Here is a 24432-nt window from a genome sequence, read left to right as displayed (position 1 = left end):
TTAGCCTAAGAATTTTGGGGATTTTATTGAATTTTGATTGGTTGTTTCATTAAAATTAGTGTTTAGAAGTTTTAACCACTAATTTAATCTACTGAAGAAGTATTTTTGTTTATCCTCATTGGGGATTTACATCAATTTATCAGTCATTGTCTTATCCCTTTACATCCCTGGTATTACTGAAAATAGATAACTGTCCTTTCGTGTACAGACACCCATACATACCATTAATTTAAGAGAGAAGACATCAAGTTACTACAAAAAACGGTTTGACAAATTTTTTTCAGGGTCTTTAAGACCTTACAAAATAAGAGAAAGTTCGAATTTATTGACTGACTGACAAACAGACATACTGTTGTTTTTCATATAAGGATTATCTTTAACTGTCTTGTTTGATATTTATGGATGTTGTTGAACTTGTTTCCACATAAAAAGGAAATGTAATATTTTCATCATAAAAGGATACAATTTCCATGTATTTTCCATCTTTATAACAGCAAAATGTCTCTCAAATAAGTTTGTGTCTGTAAGTCTGTCTGTGACAGTTATATATAACATATTTCAAACTTTATTGATGATTCCTGCAACATTTAGGTACGATTTAGAAGGCGTACTAACTCTATAATTGTTACCAGAAAGTCCGTATGACTATTTTTGACAACATCCTATTTATCTCATTTTTGGAATTTATGTACAATTTCGTTTATACTTACACATTAATGTTATGACACTCTACGAAAGTTATTATTCGTTTCCTTCATTCTGATTTTAGAGCTTCGATTTTATTATGGATGCTGTCATCCTTGTTTATGTATCAAATAATATGGACGTGAGTTGAAAGTAGAATCATATTTCTTATTACAAAATGCTTTTATCCAAAAATAAACGTAGAATGAAAGGAGTTTTTTTTGTTGTTGAGAATTTGCTGTCTAATTTTTATTAAAAGCTAGGATATTCTTAGGGCATTCTTAGGGGAGATAAGAAGAATACGTAGTAACTGTATTTCTGGCTATTTAAAATTGATGATATCTTTTGTGTTGATTTTGACTAAATAGTTTTATGATATAAACAAAGCATTTGATGATTTTTCGAATCTACATTGTTTTCCTTTAAATTGCGAAAGAAATTAACTTTTTAAAAAAATTTATCTATTTGTAATACAGAAACTTAATTAATAAACCAAAATAAAGCTTCAGGTCCCTCTTGTTTGTGAAATATAACTAGTCCCTTCAGTAATATATATTTTAAAGATTAAGTTCAGGGCGGGAGGGGACATTGGGCTGTTTATTAAGCTAGTCCCTAAAGTTTTTTTATAACTGTTTATAACCTTGGAGACTTTAATTGAAAATGATTGGTTGGTTCATTTAGTTGAATGTCTAAACGTTTCAACCACTAATTTTAATCTAAAGTAATGGTAATTTTGTGTATAATAATTGGGGATGAATATCAATTTATCGGCGATTATCTTATCCCTGTAGATCCCTGAAAAAAATCTTACCTTTGTTGTGTAGGTTCCATGATCAATGACGACATTGTGGTTTGTACAAATATTCAGATGAAGCTTGCTGTCGCGCATTTTGCCGCGTTCAATTTTATAACTTTAAAAATTGGCGGATTTATTCACAATATGGTTGAATTGATTGATTGTACACGGGGTATTACAGGTGAGTAATAGGAACAGTGAGTTATAGATTGGTCTGTTGGTCAGTCTAGCATCTTTATTATACACAGTTTAGGTATTCATTGTGATGTCATCTGAAAATAAAATATAAATGAGATACAGTAATTTAGAAAAAATATATAGCACAAAAATTATTTTCATTAGTAGGAAATGCATCCTTAAAACTACATATCTTGCAAATTCATGATTAGCTTCGCTACTATTAAGGGAAGTCTAGTGGCCACAAAATAAAGTAATTTTAAAATATAAGACAAAGGACTAAGAATATGAATTGTCGGTTTATTTGGGACAAATAAAATATCTAAACAAATTTCTACTTTAGACATACAGGCTTATAGCATGGGATTTAGGACAATTCAGTAAAACAGGATCCACAGTGGGATCTTTTGCCAAAAAACGGGACATTAAGGGTAGACAAAAGTAAACTTCAATAAATAAGCTTGTATTTGAAGAAATGATGTAATTTCTTTTGCTTTAACTCAAAAATAACATAAATTTTGCTCCTGTTAACTTGTATTGTGCATTTGGTATGTACGTCTTGCTGTTTTGGAGGAGCGAAGCTACCCTATTTTTAAAAAATCTATAAAACTTCATAACTTTAGTTAGGATAGGAATATTTTAACAAAATCAACGTCTATGTAAATATTTCTTCAATGCAAACAATGTTTGTGAACATGAATATACCGTCAGGTGCACCCAGTTCGAGTCCCGGCATTTTTAGGTAGGTCCAGTATAAGTAAAATAGGACACTTATAAGGCATGTTTTCAAATGTTTTTTTACAGATATAAACAACAATAACATAATTTTCAAAACACTTTTGATTTTGTGTTAATACCTTTATTCTAAGTCTAGCTATCTTCATTTAAAGTTTGTATAAGAATATAAACATAATTACTAATATTATATTCTCTCTCAAACGTATATTTCTCTCTCTCTCTCTGATGCGTATATAATGTTTTTGCAATATTATAATTAATTCGCAAATTTGAATTTCTGCTGGACCAAAACCAGTTAGAAATACAAATTTTTTTAGAACACATGAAATTTAGCAAATTTAATTGCTAAAATAAAAGTATTTATAAGTCATTTTTATTTAACGACTCCTTTAACCCTTAAATGTCCATTAAAACCGCGAGAACGGCAAAAATCGTTAAAAATCTCGCCAACGGCGGCAAATAACGGCGTAACGGTTGGCCGGAGGCAAATAATGCAGAAGTAAAGAAAGATCCGCCTCAAAAAGTTTGAAAACATTGCAGAGATGACTTTGGGCTCTAAAATGACTCCTTCCCCCTCTAACGGGGGAAAATTTGAAATTAACAAGAACGAAATTGTTCAAACCATGCAATGTAAAATGCTCAATTACTCAAAAACGGACAAGAGGCCCCAGGTTGTGAAAACTGTTTAATACACAATACATGTTGTATATTGATATTATTATTGCAAAACCCGGGGCCTCCTGTCCGTTTTTGGGTAAAATGGAGAAAACTGATTTTTTGGGGTTAAAAATCTTAATATATTTGGTGAAATTTTCTCACAAAATGTCAATTTACACCACCAAAAAAATATTTTTTTAAAATTTTTCTTTAATTAGACATTGGTACAGGTATCTGAAAAGTACCTCAATCAAAAATTATTTTCATAAGATGAACATAAATGTATTTTTTGTTGCTTTGAAAAAATTGTGTAAAAAAATCTGGAAAATCATCAAAACTGAAAAGAAATTTTTCACTACCTTTTTTAAAAATAGCATAAATCCGCCAAAAATGAATATTTTTTAAAAATTTCTTTTCTAGCTGTCTACTTACAGCCATTATTAATTCCTAGGATAGATAAAAGTCGATTTTAAATTTTTTGGATGTCCCGATTTTTTTCAAAAGATCCCACTGTGCAGGACAGGACATGTATGCTGCCCATTTAACAATTTATCAGTTTTCTTCAAATTTTTTTTTGATACTTTTTTCTTGAACATTTAGATAAAAAAAAATCAATTTCCATCATGCAGTTTGTAAGAAAATCAAATATGTAATAATATAACTTGCTATAAATCATTTGATTTCTACTTATTTTTACTTAAGTTCCTCAAATAGAAGCGTTTTTCTAAGTACCCCGTCTAGCAAAGAACCCTTCCCTTCTTATTTGGAAAAAAAATATGGGGGATAAAAGGAGGAGAATTTCACTCTGACAGAAAAACCAAAAAGCTTTTCATTCTTTATATCATTAAAATATAAAATTTAAAATATTCTTTGAAATCCTAACTGACTTGCCTAAGATAACTTTAATCTAAATATTTGCAGGATGCGGCAACAGAAAGTGTTCGCGCAAATTTACCAATAGAATTGAGTCTTCAGGGAATATTTAATTGTACATTGTCCTATCTATGATTCCCTATATAACTATTTTGGTGCAGGGTAACACCACCCCTTTTTAAGAGAAATCTAAAAAAAAATATAATAAGCATAATAGATATTTTTGGTTAACAGCTGATCTTAGTACAGGTTGGAAAGACAACATTTTACATGCCACTAGTGGCCTCTAGGAGTGTAGCTGCTAGTTGCTAAATAAAAACAATGTTAATTTTAGATATTTCAGAAGTTAACCAAACCAAGACTACACAGATGCAAGTCTGAAAAGAAGACAAACTTTCTGGGTAAACTATATAAGTTTTTATGAGAGAAAAAGATAAATAAGTTTGACATTGCCACTTGTCACCTCAAGAGGCGATGCAACTAAACCGACATAATTTCACTATTTACTTAGCTCTTCAGCTATAGACTCCGCATGTGGCAGCAGGATTGGACAGTCAAATAGCAATGGAGAACTCAATCGGTTGAGTTATTGGCAAGAACGGACAAGCTTTAAAACCCTTGCTAATACATGAAATAGAAATAGTACAATCAAATGCAAAAATTATAAACTTATAAACTGTTATAATAAGAATTAAGATAAACATCTGAAATCCCTTCCTCTCTGATAAGTAATGCATTAAGTTAAGAGCAAACACAAGGAAAGATGTGTTTAGACTAAAAATTAGGTTACCACAAAACATCACTAGATTATTTTTACTAGAAGCGAAGCTTTTCTATAAGAAAAGTTGGTCCATCTATCCGTTCATAGCTCTTTTGGTTAATCTAGAATCTAGACATATTAGAATTGCCCTATCGATTTTAAACTTTGTATGATGATTACTGTAACATTTAGGTACGATTTAGGAAGCGTAACAACTCTATAACAGTTACCAGAAAGTCCAAACGTCCATTTCAATCAAGTTGAATTCTATATTTTTATACACAAATGCTAATATAATAAAATTATCCTACCATCTTGGCAACTCCTTGTACGAACATAAAAAAATTACAGATAAATTCTGTTCTTAACGACATCTCTTTAACATTTTTTCTGTCTTTCTAATTTAGCTTTGCTTTAGTGGATATAGTCATCCTTGTTCTGTTTTATTCTTCATTCAAATTCCCCTAACCTATGAATAAATCAATCAAAATAGATTTGAAAGTTGAAGAATCCAATACTTACGTCTGATTATCCTGTATTGAAAAAACTTTTTTTTATTTAAAATTGATTTTATAATGTAAAATGTCAACTGGATTCAAATTAAACTTTTTTTTATAATTATTTTAGTAGCAAAACTTTGGTCTGCGTGTCTATCTGACCAAGTCACTTAAATCTTTCTAAAATTTTTTGATTAATCATAACATAATTGTAATAGTTGCTTAGATTTGATGACTTTTATCGCTTGTGCTTTCCCTCACCCCCTTAATTTTTGAATTATATTGAATATAGGAGTGGGATTGTTTTCTTTGTTGTATACCTAACTCTAACAATGAGACCTAACCATGCAGAGCCTCTAACTTAGGTGCCCTAACTCCGCAGAGTTATCCTGTACTGAATATACCATAAACACACATTTTTTCTAACTTAACTAGGTAAATTGGTTTCCTATGCTTGACTAGGTATTTTCAGGGAAACCGCCTTTATAAAAAGCTCTGTCTACGGCCAGTATTTGTAATTCTATTATTTTTAAGATTAAGCTGAGGAAATAAAGATAAACAGAAAGTCCATGGCACCTGCTTGTATCTTTAAAACAGGGAGGGAAGGGACATGTTTTGTTCTTCTTGTATAAAACTTTGGGTACTGTTATACAAGTTTGGTTGGTTGGTTTTAAACTAGTAGTGTCCAAACTTTTTAACTAATAATATCAATTCATAAAAGTAGCAGTTTCTTTTATCGACATTGTCAATGTAAACATATCTACCGTCTATTGTCTTACACCTTAAGACCCCTGCTTTAACCTGACAAAAACTTCGAAAAATATTAAGGCTCGGCAATGCAGTTGTTTTTTTGTCTGCCTTTTTTGAAATCCGCAGCCGACTTACTTTTATACAAATATGCCATGCATCAGTAAGTCAACATTTGCTATTGTATGTTTTAAACAGCTAAACTTCATAGAAATGTAACGGGTGCCGAGCCCTTGAAAATTGTACATAAAATAAAATTTAACCCCTAATATTTTGAGATTTAAATTTGGGTGAAATTTGTAGGAACAAACAACGAGGGATCTAAAGGGATAAGACAATGGGAGATAAATTGATGCATATACACAATGATTATAATAAAATTATCCCTTCTGTAGATTACAATTGGTGCTTGACACGTTTAGACAGTTAACTTAATGTACCAACTTATCAAAATTTAATAAAAATCCCCGAAGTAGTTGTGCCAACGAATAAGAAATCGTTATTATAAAACTTTGGGGACTAGTGTAATAAACCAGCCTAATGTCCCCTCCCTCCCTGACAAACAACACAATATTAAGATGAAATCATCCTATACAAGCCATGCAGATTCTCTTAAATCAACTTTCTCTAGGAAAATTCTTAAATATTTAAAAACATATAAAATATAAAAATGTCGAAAGCAATCGTAAATCATATGTTCAGCTTCACTAGATTGGAGAACTCAATCGGTTTAGTCGTTATAGCAATCCTAGGCTGCAGTAAAATAACCTGACTACTTTGTATTGTAATATTATGATTCCAAGGGAGATTAGGTACAATAATATAAGTATAGGATCTCAGTAGTTAAATTAAAATTTTACACAAAAAAAATAAAATCTATTTTTAAAGACTTTTTAATACCTCGTAATTTATTGAAAAGCACTGGCTATAATTATTTATTAGTGTTTAACCATAAATTGCCTGAATTTTGCCTTTTACGGATGCTGTCATCCTTGTTATTGTGATCTAGATTTAATGAATGATTTTAGAATATAGGATTATATTTCTAAAAGGATTTTGCACAAGAAATTTGATCAGAGAAGGCTTACAATTTTTAGCAACGCAGCTCCAGCTATAGCTAAGGTATGTCCGTAAATCTATTGTTCCAAGTTTTCTAGTGTACATATCCATCCCAGGCCCATAAACAGACACAGTAAACAGTCTTAGATACAAGGGAGTGAGGGAACATTTGGCCTTTTATTTCACTAGTTCCAAAAGTTTTATAATAAAGTTTTCTTATAAAATATGGGGACTTCTAGTTTGTTGGTTAATTAAGTTAAGGGTCCATACGTTTTAACAACTAATTGTAACCTACAGAAGGGGTAATTTTGTGTATAATCATAATCAACGTGGATATACATCAATTTATCGGCCATTGTCTTGTCCTTTTAGATCCTAGCTTACATACAAACATCTTTTTGCTAATTGTAGCTGTGCTGTTCAAAATTGTCCTTGTTTTTAATGATAAAAGAGGTTGATGCAAAATGAAATTATCTAAGCTATCAAATATCACACAAAATTTTGCTCTTTTAGAAGACCCGATTAAAAAGATAACTGTTATTTAGGCAGGGAAGGGACAATTGCAGATGAATTAGTCCATCTTTCAATATTTTCAACAAATGCAAAATTTCACAGAGATAAATGGAATATGGATCGAATAAGATTAACTTTTCTTTCATTGCACACTCCATGTATATTGTATACATATATGCCTCTTAAGAAGGTTATTTATTATATTATTGCTTAATTCAGAGCCAACAAAATATGGAATAAACTTTAATATTTCATCTTCTTATCCGCGGATACCTGTCCATAATATACTACAAATACATTAGAGATAGATCAAGGAAAGATAAATTAAAGTCAAAAAGTACCTACCAAGTTTATATAGATAGATATTTGTACTTTCTAAACCTCAACTACTGCTTGCTTTGAATACATTATCTTAAGTTCTTTTGTGTTTATTTTTGACCCAGAAAAAATGCTTATACATGAATAACAAAATGCATCAGAGGAGAAGCATATAATTAGAAATAAAAAAGAAAGAAAAAATAAGTTCTATAGTATATATAGATGCGTATGTATGGAGAATCTTCACAACAAATTCAGAAGCCTATTTAATACTGAAGCTAAATAGGTCAACGAAAGCCCATTTACCCCTTTACGTTATAGAGTGACGGACAAAGTAAATTAGTCATGATAATCTACACATTAAATTTTCGAAGCCTATCTCAAATATGCTGATGCAGCTAACATTATACACAACGATGGATAGACAGGCGGACAGACGAAAATATTTAGTAGCTTCACTTCTTAAAAGGATTATTTCAAGAGAGTATGGGTTTTCACAAGATGCAAAAGAAATTAGACACTCGGTATTTTGCAAAGTATAAAGAACCTACTTAGTCAATGACAGATAGAGTTTGGCGGCCGCTTTACATTTCACTTATTTTTTTTAAAAGTAGCCGCAACAAACTGCCGAAGCCGCAGCTGAACAATTCGCAGCCAATCCGTAGAATTAATCCTAAATTGAACAAACTTGAGCCTTGACCAAAAAAAGGTTCCAGGACAAACGAAGGAGTCCCAAACGTCGGAGTGGACAAACGCAGGAGTGTAAAAATATTAATTTAATCAAGTATTTCTATACAGATTAGGTTAGGTTAAGATATAAATGTACAAATAAGCCCCCCGAATGGGTTAGGCATTTCAAAACCAATAATAATGTCTAAAAAGGTTAGGTTAGGTTAAGTGTCCACTCCTTCGTTTGTCCACTCCGACGTTTGGGACTCCTGCCAAGCCGTTCTAGAAATTTTATGTACATAAAACTACTTTTATAATGAATGAGATCTGATAAAACTGGAATTATTTGAGTAATGATTATAATGTAATTCAGAAGAATTTTAATTTAATTATAATCAGGAAGAGAGAATATGAAAATTAAAATGGTACCTAATGTTTTAAAGATAAAAAAATTGGCTCAAAAACTAGGGTTGGCAATCCGGATCCGGAATCCGCCCAATTTTGGAATCCGAATCCGGAATCCGTTATTTAATAGCGGATTCCGGATTCTTAATTGGTAGGCTAAGATTAACATAATTATATAATTAAGAATCCGGAATCCGCAAGAAATCCGCCACTTCTTTTAAGAATCCGGAATCCGGCCCAAAAATTCGACGGATTGACATCACTATTTTGGGTACTTAAATTCAATCTTGAGAGGTTGGCAAGAAGTATTTAACCTTTTTAAACAAGGGGGGGGGGGGGTTAATGCAACCATCTCGTAATCAATGGGCAAATGGCACTTAAAATCCGAATTTCGCTATGAAACTTGTTTCAATCTTCAGAGAGGGCAATTATGTTGATCATCAGTAAAATTGTATATAAATATCAATCGTCTTATTATCGCTTAAGATTCCATGATTAATTTTTTACACAGCCATGTTATAGAAAAGAACATGTTGTTATTATTCAATGAATATCATGAAACATTAATCAACACAAGAATAATTATGACTGGTAGTAGCGCAGCAATAAAATACTACTAATAAAATTTTCAAAACATGAAAGTTTATTTTACAGGAAGGAAAGGGGACATTGGACTGTTAATTACCAGGGATAAAGGGATAAGACAATGACCGATAAATTGATGTACATACGCAATGATTATAAACAAAATTATCCATTCAGACGATTACAATGTTATTTTAAAACTTTGGAGACTAGTGTAATAAACAGCCCATAGTCCCCTTCCATCGTGGTGTATGTATATCAATTTATCGTCCATTGTCTTTGAATAATCTTATCACTTACTTGAGGAAACAACCTGTTAGTAATCCTGAGACGGACAGTCATAATCCAGAAATGAACGACCGACCGACAAAGTGAACTGAAATGTAGTGGCCTTTTTAAAAAAGAAATGCACTTTTGTAGCTAGTTGCTGCAACACAAAACAGCAATGACAAAAAAAAACAAGAAAAATAAATCCATGACAGTCAAATTTTTGAAAAGTTAATTTCAGTAAACGTTAAGGTACTTATTATTATGTGACAACATACTATAAAAAATTAGTATCTTTAGTATCTAGATACTCATTCCAAATGATGAAAAACAAAATTACCCTTTCTGTAGATTTAAATTATTGGTTGAAGCTTTTAAACACTACTTCTTTTGAACCAACCAATCAAATTCAATAGAAATGCCAAAGGTTTTAATCAAACCAATAAGATAAAAATGTTATAGAAATTTGAGTACCGTTGTAATTTTAATGTCTTATGTCTCCTCCCTCCCTACTTTAATTAAAAAACAATCAAACTTTTCAATATAATAATTTTCACAATGTTAGACTGAGTGAGGGATTCAAAGTCTATGACAAACACATATTACGTGTTGAAAACTGTTGGCACCAAAAATAAATTAATTTTCGCATAAACATTCATTTTTCTTTCATCTGTTTCTAAACCATTAGCCTCACTACTTTTCAGGGAATTAGGACAGGCAATCATTTTTCCCAGGGATATTTAGGGATAAGACAATGGGCAATACATTCCCAAAGATGATAAACAAAATTATCCAAAATGTAGATTAATGAAAAGTATGGACCAACCTATAAATATTTAATAAAAGAACCCAAACTTTTTAATTCAACGAATGAGAAATTGTGTTTATAAAACTTTAGGAACCAGTGTAAATTACAGTCCAATGTTCCTGCCTCCATGAATTTTCCAAAGAACATTATCATCTCAAAAAGTCTTTGGTAAGCTCAAATTTCCCCACTTTTGATTAAAAAACTGTTGGAAATCATTTGTTAAATTCTTCTTTTAATTAATGTTGTAAATAAAGGTAGACAAGTTAAAAGATTCTACAATGAATTTGAGAGATTATTCGTAGAGACTGCGTAAAGACTGTCGAATCAGCGTTAAGAATGTGTTCAGCTTACAGACAATCCCTTGGTATAAAGTGTTGCTTAAAAAAATGTAGGAAATTATAGTGTGCTAATAGTTATTTATCGCATTGAATTATAGACAGGTTTTTCGCGAATAATAAAATGAATAACTATAAGTTTAAAACTATTTTTAAAGGCCCGACCTTACAAAAATGGTATTAATTTGATTAATTTTACTTTAATATTCGTGGAAAATTGTCTATAATTCGATGCTATACATGATTTTTCAGTATGGCTGAGAACAGGTTCAATTCCTATGGATATCTATCGGTTTCAAAGCCATACTGGAAAAGATTTTCTACCGTTATACACAACCTTTTCCCTTAATTCTCTTTTTGGTCATTAATCATGTATAACTGTAGAAATATCAGAATAGAAAATGGCGAAAAAAAAGAATATTTGTGCAAAAAATCATGCAATAACATCATCAAAATTTGCATGATATTCTCACAAAACAAGAACAGTTTTATCCATTGGTGATAATCCAATGATTATTTTAAAAAATATTCTGTTTATGAAATGTTCTAAGGTGACCATCTTAATACTATTTATTAGAACCAGAACATGTTTAAGATAAAAGTTTTAAAATGTGCCCCTTATATTCTTAATAACATAGTCTTATTATCAACCAGGTAGGAAAGGGACATCGGATGTTTATTACACTAGTCACTAAAGTCTTATAATACCGTTTTCTTTTTTGTTAGCTTAACAACCTTGGGGACTTTCATTAAAGGGATAGTTCTACGAAGTGTATTTAAAGAGTTAAGGTACTTAGAGTAGTGAACTTTTATATGCCTTAGTAGAATATATTAGGCATTGGATAGATATGATTATATGTTAAAGAATTTTTAACATTGACCAGACCAAACTTTTTTTATTTGACAATATCTAAAAAAGTTAAAGTGATTTGCCACATAAATTACATGAGAATGGTCTATTTTTTTCCAAATATGTATAGCTAAAACACCAATTTCAGAGAATCTTTTTCACATATTTCACAAGAGTTATAAAAAAAATTGAACAGGGGTTCCCCTTGGGACAAGTTACTTAAAAAACATAAAAAATAACGTCCGGTTCATTATAGGACCGGTTTTCTATAGATTCTTTTTTTAAAAAATAAAGAAAACCGTCCGGTTTACTTACAATATACACATTATCTCACGCAGAAATGCCAACTAACCATACAACATATATATATATATATATATATAAAGACCATTCTCATGTAATTTATGTTGCAAACATACATGCAGTACTTTTCAGCTCCTCAGTTCCACTAGGTGGCCCCTCTCCTCCTTATGGGCATATATCCTCTTATAGGTCTGCATTTAGGTGTTGCAAAAAAATTTTTGGCGCTGCGCGCCAAAATCTACAAAAATAGATTTTTTGCGCTTTGCGCAAATTGGACACTCAACAAATTTTGTTCCCAGATTTGCGCATATTAGTGACTTGCCACAATCTTTGGGTGCTTCATGCTATAAAAACACTGACAACAATTTTTGAGGTATTTCACTCATCATAATATCAAAGAATACATTTAGGGGCAGCTGAGTGCTAATTTAACATAGATTCAAATACTGTAAACTAATATTATGCAAAGTTATATAACATCCTAATTTTTATACTATATGCAATGTAATTTGATGGAAAACTGTTAATAAATAGTACTTAAGTGGGTTTAGAATTTAGGGCGCTTCTAACAAAATATAATAGCCATACTGTACATTTGAATGCCAAAAGATCTAAAGTTTCTAATCAGAATATGAGTCTTTGATGTCTTCTAGAGATTACAGACAGACTAATAGACTAAGTTAGGAATAGAGTAGACACACATTGATCAGGAAATCATCACATGGAAAATTTATCTGTCGAACTATAATACCTAGCATAAGAAAAAATCGTAAATAAATTAAATTATATATTGGATTCTCACCCTCATAGTAAATATAACAAAAGTTTTCGTTCGGTTTTTTTGGAGAGCAGCTTAGAAAATCACATGTAACTGACAGACATACAATAAAAGCAGATAAACAAGGATACCATCATCCATAAGTTGCAAATCTCCTCAATGAAAAAAAGCAAAGCAAAAGAAAGAAAATAATGTACAAAACAGACAGACAGACGGAAATAAGTAAATATTAGTGGACATGTAAATCTTTACTGAAAATTTTCTAAGTTTACCTTTGATCAGGGTTTTCATTTTGGGCGGGCAGTTATGGGCGGGCGGTTTTGGGCCGTCCAATATAAGGTCCTTTTGGGCACCCCCCTTTTTGAGGGAGAGAAAAAGAGGAGGGGGTTAAAAAAAGAGGGGGGGGGGGGCGGGCCTATTTTTTGGGTGATATCCTTATACTAAAGTAACAGGATGTGTGTCTGTGTGTTTGTACCGAAGGATCTCGCTAACCGCTGAACCGATCGGGTTTTCCTTAACAGGGTAGCTTCTCATAGGTTCTGGGAAGGTTTATAACTATTTTGGGGGAGGGTACCCCCACCCTTCTAAGAGAAATCGCCCCTAGAAAAAAATTACACTCCCCCAAAAATATTTTTAAAATTTAAACCCACCCTCCCCCCTCAAAAAAAAAATTCCCCCCCCCCCCCAAAAAAACTTTGTTTTACTTTTAGGGAGCCGAGCGCTGCGGCCAGAGTTGTTCGTTGTCGGGGGGGGGGGGGGGGGGGGGAAGGCCCAAGGGGTACTCAAATTTTCAAAATTAAAAAAAAATTTCTAAGAAGATAATACCACTTTTTCTTTTCAAATCTAATATACCTAATAATTGGATTATCAAATTTGACTCTCCCCTCCTCAAGTGCCCCTAGAGGCCTCTAGGGCCGTAGCCGCTAGTTAACTATATAAATTAGTAAGCTTTTTTGTATCTAGAGAAGGATTTCGCTAACTGCTGAACCGATATGGTTCTCCTTTCCAGTGGAGCTTTTATAGGTCCTGAGATGATTTTAGGCTACTTTATTTCTAATAATAAGTCTAGGTATGGTTTTAGGCTATTTTATATCCTTTCTATATGCTTTTTACGACATTTGCCCAAAAAGGGTGCCCAAAACCACTTTTGGGCGCCCAAAACCCGCCCAAAACCCTTTAGGGCAATTGGGCCGCCCAATATAAAAAAGTGCCCAATTCGACAACCCTGCCTTTGATATTAGGTTTTAATTTTTTTTTAGTGCATTAACTTACGGACAATATTATTTATAGAGTAGACGTTCATTGATCAGAAAAATCTTTTAACAAATAAAAATTAGAACTTATAAATGCATTTTTTCATTTAGAAATTTTAATTTCTTTAGGTCATTACAGACTGACTTACAGACCAAGTGAGATTTAGAGTAGAGGCTCATTAATCAGAAAAACCTTTCAACAAATAAATATTAGAACTTATAAATGCATTTTTTCATTTAGAAATTTTAATTTCTTTAGGCCATTACAGACTGACTTACAGACCAAGTGAGATTTAGAGTAAAGGCTCAAATCTTTACCCAAAATCATCAGCCGTTTATCTAGAATATAAGCTTAGTAAATGAAATGTTTCCGATATAACTCATATGAACGTCAAAGCATTACATCAGACTAGCAGACCAAGTGATATAAAAAAAATCAGCCGTCTCTTTAAGAATAGCAGCAAAGTAAATAAAAGTTTTCCAAAAATTTGTCCGAGACCCATGGACAAAATAAAGTATATACTGGATACTAATTGTTCTATCTTGAATAGCATTGTTGATAGTCGAAAAATGTGATGCATACTGTTAGAACCATCATAAGTTTTAGTTTTTATGTATATAAGAAGGACTCAGGAGCTAAGTGGTAAAATGTCTACTGACTTAAATTTGGAGCTTTTGACAATTATAACAGTATGCAAATCATTTTTCAACTAGTACCAAAAGTCGCGCAGTTTGAATTTTATAATTGTTCGCATTTTTGCACACACTTTAAAATTTTCATGATCTCTCAATCTTTAAAAACAAGGTACTTTGGAAAAACTGATTTTAAGGCATAATTTGTTGAAATATTCATTTTTAAATATTTGAAACATAAATGGACTTAAATAACAGGTTTTCCAAATATATAAACATTTTATATAATTGTTTTTATTTTATGCATGTTTTTAAAAAAGACATTTCTCTTGCAACACTCTGTAGTTGACCATCTGATATCAATATATTTAAATTTTAATGTTTTTTAGCTTTACTAATTACTAATGGATGTTGTCATCCTAGTTAAGCTTTAAAAAATCTTAGATATTTTTAATGTTTTATAACTAATATTTCATTCAGAGTAAGGGCACTGCAAGTATAGGGCCCCTTGCAGGGGTTAGGGATAGGAAAAAACTACCCATTCTCAATTAATTTAAGGAGGGGGAGGGGGGGGGGGTAGTACACTTATAGGAAATGAAATTCAGTATCAAATTTTGCCCTGGATGTTTGGGCTTGTTTTTATAGTTATCAACTTAATTCTTTTTGTAAACTCTCTTACATGATTATATCTACATATAAAAATTGAATTTTGGGACTTTCCTTCTAGGGATTTTTTAATAAAAAATTTTTCACACAACTGAACTAAGTAACCATTACGGTTTTCTTTTTGAGACAGATTTCATTATAACACTTCCCTTCTAGGGGCTAGTGGGGTGAAACAACCCCCCCCCCCAAAAAAAAAAAAAACTGAAAATAGGAGTTCTAAGCTGATTTATGTAATACTAGCGGCTACGCCCCTAGAGGATTCTATGGGCAATTAATGTGGGAGATACCCTCCCCCAAAAATGTAAAACCTTCCCTGGACCTATAAGAAGCTTTATTGTAAAGGAGAACCATATTGGTTCAGCAGTTAATGAGATCCTTCGCTACAGACAAAAATAGCTTACTACCAAAAGGTTAAAGTTGCTAAAGAAGGTGTATCAACTTTTTCACTTTTTATTTAAGATAGCTAGCCGGCTCTTTTAGTAAGTAGTAGATGTAAAATTTTTCATAGAATTCAGATATGCAATCGGTTTTTTTGTAGACCTCATATTTTTGAAGTAATTTAAGTTTAAAAAAAAAATAATTAAGTCGGTTTTAAGGTACTAAAACGCAACAAAATAAAAGAAGAAAATGGCCAGTATGAACAAAAATAGTAAGATCTTTAATTTGACACCTTACTTTTAAAATTCTGTTGAGTAATTATTGAAAAAATCAATTTTTTTAATCTCGGTTTAATAAAAACTTTAAACCTAAATATTTTATCAAACAGACATAAAAAATATGGGTTCATATATACCTTTAGAATCAGAAAAATATTACGAATCCATTCTAAGCGAAATTGAAAAAGTTTTAAAAAATTGTAATAAAAAATAAAAAAATAAAAAGTTTATTTTAAGAATTGTAACTACTAAACTAGCCAATCACAAATCGCGAAAATTGACGAATCGCGAAGCTTAACCTATAAAGTTAACAAATAGAATTACCAAAAAAAAGGAGAACGTTCATACAATATATACAATAGATACCACAATAAATATAGTGATATTACAGAACATGTAAAGAATGAAAAATTATGAACAAATATGCATCAGTCTGTTTATAAACTTCAAAACAATGCAGTTAAAAATACATTATTGTTTCTTGTGTTTAAAAAATATCTGCTACATTGCATTGTCTTTTGTTTAGGTTTTGTTCAGGTTTTATTCAAGCTAACCCTTTAAAGCCGAAAATTATGATTCTTAAAATAAACTTATATTTTTTATTTTAGTTTTATAAAAGTTTTTCAATTTTGCTTAGACTGGATTCGTATTATTTTTCTCATTCTAAAAGTATATATGAACACATACTTTTTATGCCTGTGAGAGGATATTTTTAATTTCAAAGTTTTGATTAATCCGAGGTTAACAAAATAGATTTTTTCAATAATTACTTAACAGAATTTTAAAAGTAAGGTGTCAAATTAAAGATCTTACTATTTTTGTTCATACTGGCCATTTTCTTCTTTTATTTTGTTGCGTTTTAGTACCTTAAAACCGACTTAATTATTTTTTTAAAAAACTTAAATTACTTAAAAAATAAGAGGTCTACAAAAAAACCGATTGCATATCTATGAAAAATTTTACATCTACTACTTACTAAAAGAGCCGGCTAGCTATCTTAAATAAAAAGTGAAAAAGTTGATACAACTTCTTTAATAAAGAACATGCACAATAAAATTTTATAAAGATCGGTCATTTTTTTACACAAAATTGTTTTTTTTAAGTACGAGAAATTTCACTTTTTTGTATAGAATTTGTATAAAATTGAAAAAGTTAGTATAAAAAAAGCAAAAACTGAATTTGCAATGATTCCGAAAAGATCAATTTCTGAAAAAAACTAAACAAGCTTTTTTTAAGTTTTCAACGGAAATGGATAGCCCATTTGATGCTTATTAAGTCCCTAAAGACGTCTAAGCTCTAGCTCATATTAGTCTTTGTACAACCCAATCTTTCTCCGACCTTCAAATTGAAAAAAAAATTTTTGTCTGACTTTGAGACCCAAGTACCCTAAAAATTCATCTAACAAAAATTTCATTTTATACTTTTTTGTAAGCAATTTAATAACAAACATTTTATGATTTTATGATTTTTTGTTTCAGTCGATTAGAACATGGAGGAAAATGTCATTTAAAGGGGTGTTACCCCACTGGCTCCTAAAAGGAAAGTGCCAAATCGAAATCTGAAATGGTTACTTAGATCAATTTTGTAAAATAGTTTACATTAAAAAAATCACCTTGATATTGTTAAAATCAAGCTCAGAACTAATATTTTTAGTTTTACGGGGATTGTTTTACCCCACTGGCCCCTAGAAGGAAAGTGCCATTATGAAATCTGTAATGGTTACTTAGTTCAGTTATGTGAAATTAGGGGCTGCTATTCAGCCAATTAAATCCATTTGAAATTGCCAAAAATTAAATATTTCGTTTAAAGTAAAGTTTAAGTAAAACTTGTTTTTCGGTGTAACTGAAAGGGAAGTGAGTAAGAAGAGGGAGAAAAAAGGGAAGGGTGTTAAGGGGAAAGTTTTAGTTAGAATTGTTTGTCATAATCACATTCCCTTTTCCCTGATGTGAAACATGTTTTTATCATAAAAATTAGCTTAATAATTTTAAAATAAGCTCAGATCTCATATTTTTGTTTTTTTGGGGGGTCTTTTGCCTCACTAGCCCCTAGAAGGAAAGTCCAAAATTAAATATGTAATGGTTACTTAGTTCAGATATTTGAAAAAAGTTTTCATTAAAAAATCAGGTTGATATCTTTAAAAATAAGCACAGAACTCATATTTTTAGTGTTCTGTGGGATCTTTTGCCCCACTAGCCCCTAGAAGGAAAGTCCCAAAAAGAAAACTTCAATGGTTACTTAGTTCAGCTATGTAAAAAAAAGTTTTCATTAAAAAATCATCTTGATATTGTTAAAACTAAGCTCAGAACTTATAATTTTAGTGTTTTGGTGGGTCTTTTGCCCCACTAGCCCCTAGAAGGGAAGTCCCAAATATAAATTATCAAAGTTTTACAGGTAGATCCAATCATATAAGAGAGTTTACAAAAAAAATTAGGTTAATAATGATAAAAACAAGCCCAACCATCCAGGGCAAAATTTAATACTGATTTTCATTTCCTATAAATGTACAAACTCCCCCCCCCCCCCTTCTCCTCTAGTTTTTATTGGGAAAGACCTCAAAAGCCCCGCTTCAAAAACCCAGTAATAGAATTTAAAATTAATATTTTGGAAATCCCATCAATTTCAAGGTAATATATTGAGGTTTAAACTTAAACTTACAAGGCTAGCAAATATTTATTTGCCATGGTTTTCATAATCACAAAACTAAATTAATTTAAATTAAATAAATTAATTTGGTTTGTAGTAAGGATTAAACATAAATATTTTTTAAGTTTTTAAAAATGGAAGTGCCCCTTAATTTTCTTTGTATCACAAATTACATTTCTGTAGATTACAATTCTTTTTTTGGTACACAACACATTTCTTTTAATTTTATCTATAATGCTTATGGGCGCTATTCAATGTGTTCAACCCCAATTTATAACCTTGAGACCTTTAAAATGAGGTGTGAAATTTTAAATCCCCTATTACTGGGCAGTTGAAGACCGGGGTATTTGATATCCCACTCTTTTTATTATGGCATCAAGAATTTGCACTTATTGTAAATCTCGTTGCCAAATTGTGGAAATATAGGATACTGTAAAAGAACACTTTCATATTTAGGATTTGATTATAGAGTTGCCTGGCTTATACTACTTTACCTAGTTGTCCTAAGAATCATTGTTCCAACAATCATATGAATAGGATACCCAAAAAAATGTTGTAAAATGATATAAAATCAGCATGTTTTAAATGGACGTACGGACTTTCTGGTAACGATTATATAGTCCCTATGCTTTTAAAATTGTGCCTAACTGTTATATGAATTATCATGCAAAGTTTGAAATCAATATGAAAATTCTAACATGTCTATTTTAATAACTATATTATACAACAAATGTTGTTAAAAGGTAAAAAACCAGCACATTTTAAATGGACTATGGACTTTCTGGTAATGATTTCTACGCTTTCTAAATTGTACCTGACTGTTATAAGAATCATCATACAAAGTTTGAAATCTCTAGGAAAATTTTAACATGTCTAAATTAACAAAAAGGGCTAACCGTTACGGACGGATTGACCCTACCATAATTATAGAAAAGCTTCGCTTTAAAAACATTGAAAAATATTACTCAAGGTGCAAATTTAGGTACAACTGTTCTTTCTAGAAAGATGGTATTTATTAAGTCTCTCAAATCCTACAGTGCAGTGTGTAGGATGGGGGAGAATTTGCTGGACATCATAAGATAAAAAAAACTCATATTCTGATCTCGTATATTTAAATGTATGACTTTATTTTGTATGAAGTGCCCTTATTTTTTTCCCACACAGGATTTAGTTATAAATTACTATCTGTAGACTATCAATAGTCTTCCATCAACTTACATTGCAAAAGTTTAAAAATTCGAATGTTATGACTAGCGTTGGCAATCCGTCCAATTCCGGATTTTTGTATTCCGGATTGTGGATTTTAGCAATATTTTTAAGAGCCTTTTTAGAAATAAATTAAGGGATTAAATTTTATAGGGTACTGGGAAGAATCTAAAGCTGCGTTTTTTCATATTGTACCAGTAGCTTTTCTCCTATTTCTAGACCCTACAACGGCCATTTTCTAACCCTTACTCAACCTAACCTAACTTTGTTAAAAAATATAATATATATTTGGACCAAAAAACTCGAGACTAACAATTAACATTCCGAATCCGCTTTTAAAATAACGGATTGCGGATTTGGATTCTGGATTCAGAAATTGTCCAATAATTAGAACGATTTCAGATTGTCAACCCTAGTTTTGTCATTGTTGCAAAATATTACTTTACAGCATTTGAAATAAGTTCTGTTGTGGCCAAAAGTATTAGGTAGATATAAGCGCGAAGCGCGAAAATTTTTTTTGCTCTACATAATAGATTAAATGCAAGAGGATATATGACCATAAGGAGGAGAGGGACCACCTAACGGTACTGAGGAACTGAAAAGTAAATAGAACATAATTTTGATCATGTAATTAAGAATCATAGTGTAAAGAACTAAAATTAAAGAGGTTGCTCCTCTTTTTTAGAGGTTGGCCCCTCACTTTTAGGGGGTGGCCCCTCCTTTTTAGGAAAGTAACACAAAAAAAAGATAACATAATTTTGATTGTATTATAACGAATCATAGGATAATGAACAAAAATAAGAGGTTGGCCCCTCTTTTTTAGGGTGGTATCACCATAAAAGAGAACATAATTTTGATTGTTTATAAAGAATCATAGGATAAAGAACTAAAATTAAAGAGATTGCTCCTCTTTTTTAGAGGTTGGCCCCTCATTTTAGGGGGGTGGCCCCTCCTTTTTAGAGGGGTGGCCCCTCCTTTTTTGGCTTTGGCCCCTCCTTTTGAGGAGGGTGGCCCCTCCTTTTACTAGGGTGGCCCTTCATAAGGAGGAAAAAAGTTGAGTTCCAGTTGGGTTCCAAGAACCCAACTACTGCATGTATGGTTGCAAATAATACATATTACAAATCATATTGTCAAATAAAAAAAGTTTGGTCAGGTCAATGTTAAAATTCTTTATCACGATCATATCTATCCAATGCCTAATATATTCTACTAAGACATATAAAAAGATCACTACTCTAAGTGCTATACTAAATATTTTATTGGTTATTCTTTGTTATTGTGTGTATTTTGTTGTATAAGAAGTTTAAAGTTCTATTAACTAGTAAATGCTATCTAAAGTTGTATTTATGACAAAAAAGTTTTTGCCATATATAACATGCAACGAAGTTGAAAATAAAAATGAAAAACTCATTTTTTAAGGAAAATCCCTGGTCAAATCTTTAAATTTTAATCAATAACTTTATATTATGCACTACTACGTTATTTAAAATAGAAAAAACTTACAGTTCACTACTTTTTTTTAAATGCACTTCGTGAAACTATCCCTTTTGATTGATTGGTTCATTTAGTTTAGTGTCCAAACGTTTCTTCCACCAATTGTAATCTACAGAAAGGGTAATTTTGTGAATCATCATTGGGAATGTACATCAATTTATCTGCCATTGTCTTATCCCTTAAGATCCCTGATTATCAACACTATCCCACTAATATTAAATTTATAAAAGTGTCCAAGCCCCCTATCCTCAAATGCATTATTTCTTTGTATGATGTCATCCTTGTTTAACAAGTTAATTAAGATTTTTAAAGATTTGAACAGATTTTGGTGATGTCATTTTCTTACAATTAACTTTTTAGTGTAGCTAAACTTCTTACCTATTTAGTCCGTTGGTTTATTAATCATCTCAGAAACTATAAAGAGTAATTTGAATCAATTTTCCAGTATGACTTCGAAACCGATTTTAATATCCGCTGGAATAGAAAGGGTTCTGAGCTATACTGAAAAATCATGTAAAGCATCGTGTCACTGAAAATTTACCACGAATATTAAAATAAAAATCATAAAATAAATAGCAGTTTTAAACAAAATTGGTTTTAATCTTGTGTTCTTTTATGTTAATATTAGCGGAAAGCTGTCTGTAATATGATGGGATTAATAACTATTATCAAATCTAGTTTCCCAGCTAATAAAAACAATCGTTCTTGTTCTTAACTAACTCCATCTCACGTGAAAATGCATCAAATCTATTTCCAAATCCTAAAACTATTCAAAACTTTACATTACAATTTGACCCTTTATAAACTCTGCAATGTACTGTAACACCTATATAAATATAGTTTTTGGGAACTCAACTTTTGTGCAACAAGTTTGACCCCGTTTTTTCTAGTTTTTCTTAAGTGAATTCGCAGAATAGAATACAGTCAGGATAAAAAAGTTTTAAAACTTTAAATCAAAAACTTTAAGAAATTAATCCTACTATTAAAACTTAAAACGAAAAACGACGTCGATTTTAGAAGATTTGAACTGCATTTAATGTCTTTAAAAGTATTTGCCAATATCTAGGTTCCTAATTAAGAGTCTCTTTGACTATCAAAACATTTGACTAGTCTTTATTAATATTTTTACACATTTAAGTATTGAGGGAGGGGACACTGGGCTGTTTATTACACTTGTCCCCATAGTCTTATACTAACATTTTTTATTCGTTGACTTAAAAACCTCGGGGACTTTTAATAAATTTCAATTGCTTGGTGCATTTATTTGAGTTTCCAAACATTTCAACCACTAATCTACAGAAGGAGTTATTTTGTGTATCATCATTGAGGTGACATACATTTATCGTTCATTGTCTTATCCCTTTAGATCCCTGAATTTAAGTAAAATGTAGGAATATGTTGATTTTAAAAATTCTTAATGTTAAAATCATTTTTGAACACCCTGTGTATCTATTGTAAAAAAAATGAATGTGCTGATTACTATTTGCAGGAATAGAGATCAAACCACAAATTGTTTAAACAAAACTGGTATGAATAATATGATTTTTATTTATTATCCGTAAAGTATTGTCTATAATACATGATTTTTAGGATGGCTTAGAACCGGTTCTAAGCCATCGGATATTAATTGGTTTGGAGCCCTGCTGGAACAAATATTGAAAAATCAAGTATAGTATGGCATTTTAGATAAATTTCCACACACAAAAAATAAAATAAAAATATGAATTAATCTCTGTTTTTTTTTGCTAAGGCTTTTGGATTCACGGGCCTAAAAAAAATAATCCTAAATTTTCTATCCTCGGAAAACTGTCTATAATATGATGCGACAAATATATAAATATATGTTGTCTAGTATGACCACCATTTTGCAATAGCTGAAATTGGGTGGAATCAAATTTTCTATTTGCTTATGCATGTAAACAATATACAAAGCTTTTTGTATGCTGTCTTGCTTTGATACAAAAAATACCTTCAGTCTGTCTTAAACTTAAGATCTCACTAACCGCTTTACCTCTAACCTCCCAAAAGAACTCGCCCCTAGAAATAACCCCAAACAAAACTTATTAAAAATTGGTTTAAGTTTATGATTTTATTTCTTTTTATATGCACTTTAGAGCTTCTATATGTTGCTGCCTGAATTTTAAAATACATTATTGAACTTATTCAGCTATTTTTGCATTTGCTTAAAAATGTTAACACTAAAAAGCATAAAAAGTTTAGTGAACCGTTAGATTTCGGATAAATAACTAAATCACTAAAAATCTGAATTTCAGTTATGCACCAAATTTTTATTTATTGTTTCAGTTTTTTTGGAGTGAAGCTTCTATATAATAAAATTTGTTCGTATGTCTTTTAAATCATTTTTTTTAAATAAGTGAAAATGAAAAAGAAATTACAATGACAACTTATAGCCAGGGAGGGAGGGGTCATTGGGATGCTTATTATACTAGTTCTACTAGTTCACAAAGTTTTATTATTACGTTTTATTATTCGTTGGACTTAATTATCTTCTGATAGGTTGGTTCATTAAGTTGAATGTCCAAACGTTTCAACCACTTATTGTAATCAGCAGAAAGGGTAATTTTGCGTATCATGTTGGGAATGTACATCAATTTATTTGTCTTATCCCTTTAGATACCTGACTTATGGCCATAAAAAAACTTTTTTCTTTAAATAAAGTTTCTTATGGAAAAACATGTTCTTGTTATTCATTGTTCTCTTGTTTATAGATGCAGAATACTTTAATGTTTTTTAGTGCATTTTTATTCCTTTAACATGTCAAATATTTATAAAGGATTTTTGGCGGCTTTATTGCTTTTCTACAACTATGTAATTTAATTTTTCGCGTGACTTATATAAAAACAGAGCATGTAAGTCTTTTTGGCTAGGTATTTAAATAAATTGTAAGTCACTTTTTGTTTATTGATACGAGTTTTAACTTTTAAACAAAATATTTGAAATTTAGGTATTTACAGGGATCTAAAGAGATAAGACAGTGGCCGATAAATTTATATACTTCCCATTGATAATACAATAAATTACCCACTCTGTAGATTAAAATT

At 30.9% G+C, this 24432-nt stretch overlaps 1 protein-coding gene across 1 annotated transcript in view; it reads right to left on the bottom strand.

Moving 5' to 3' along the window:
• The window catches only part of LOC145327001 (uncharacterized), a 36721-nt gene extending 34967 nt beyond the window's left edge, over nucleotides 1-1754 (bottom strand). The window contains exon 1 of the mRNA XM_080170475.1: nucleotides 1496-1754. Within this exon, the coding sequence (XP_080026601.1) occupies nucleotides 1496-1573 (78 nt within the window). The 5' untranslated portion in view covers nucleotides 1574-1754. The remainder of the gene's footprint in view (nucleotides 1-1495) is intronic.
• Nucleotides 1755-24432: the final 22678 nt, after the last annotated feature.

This window comes from Acartia tonsa, chromosome 8 (genome assembly GCF_053477335.1).
Source record: "Acartia tonsa isolate MP-2025a chromosome 8, ASM5347733v1, whole genome shotgun sequence".
Classification (NCBI taxonomy): domain Eukaryota; kingdom Metazoa; phylum Arthropoda; class Copepoda; order Calanoida; family Acartiidae; genus Acartia; species Acartia tonsa.
This window is presented reverse-complemented; position numbering and strand designations above follow the sequence as displayed.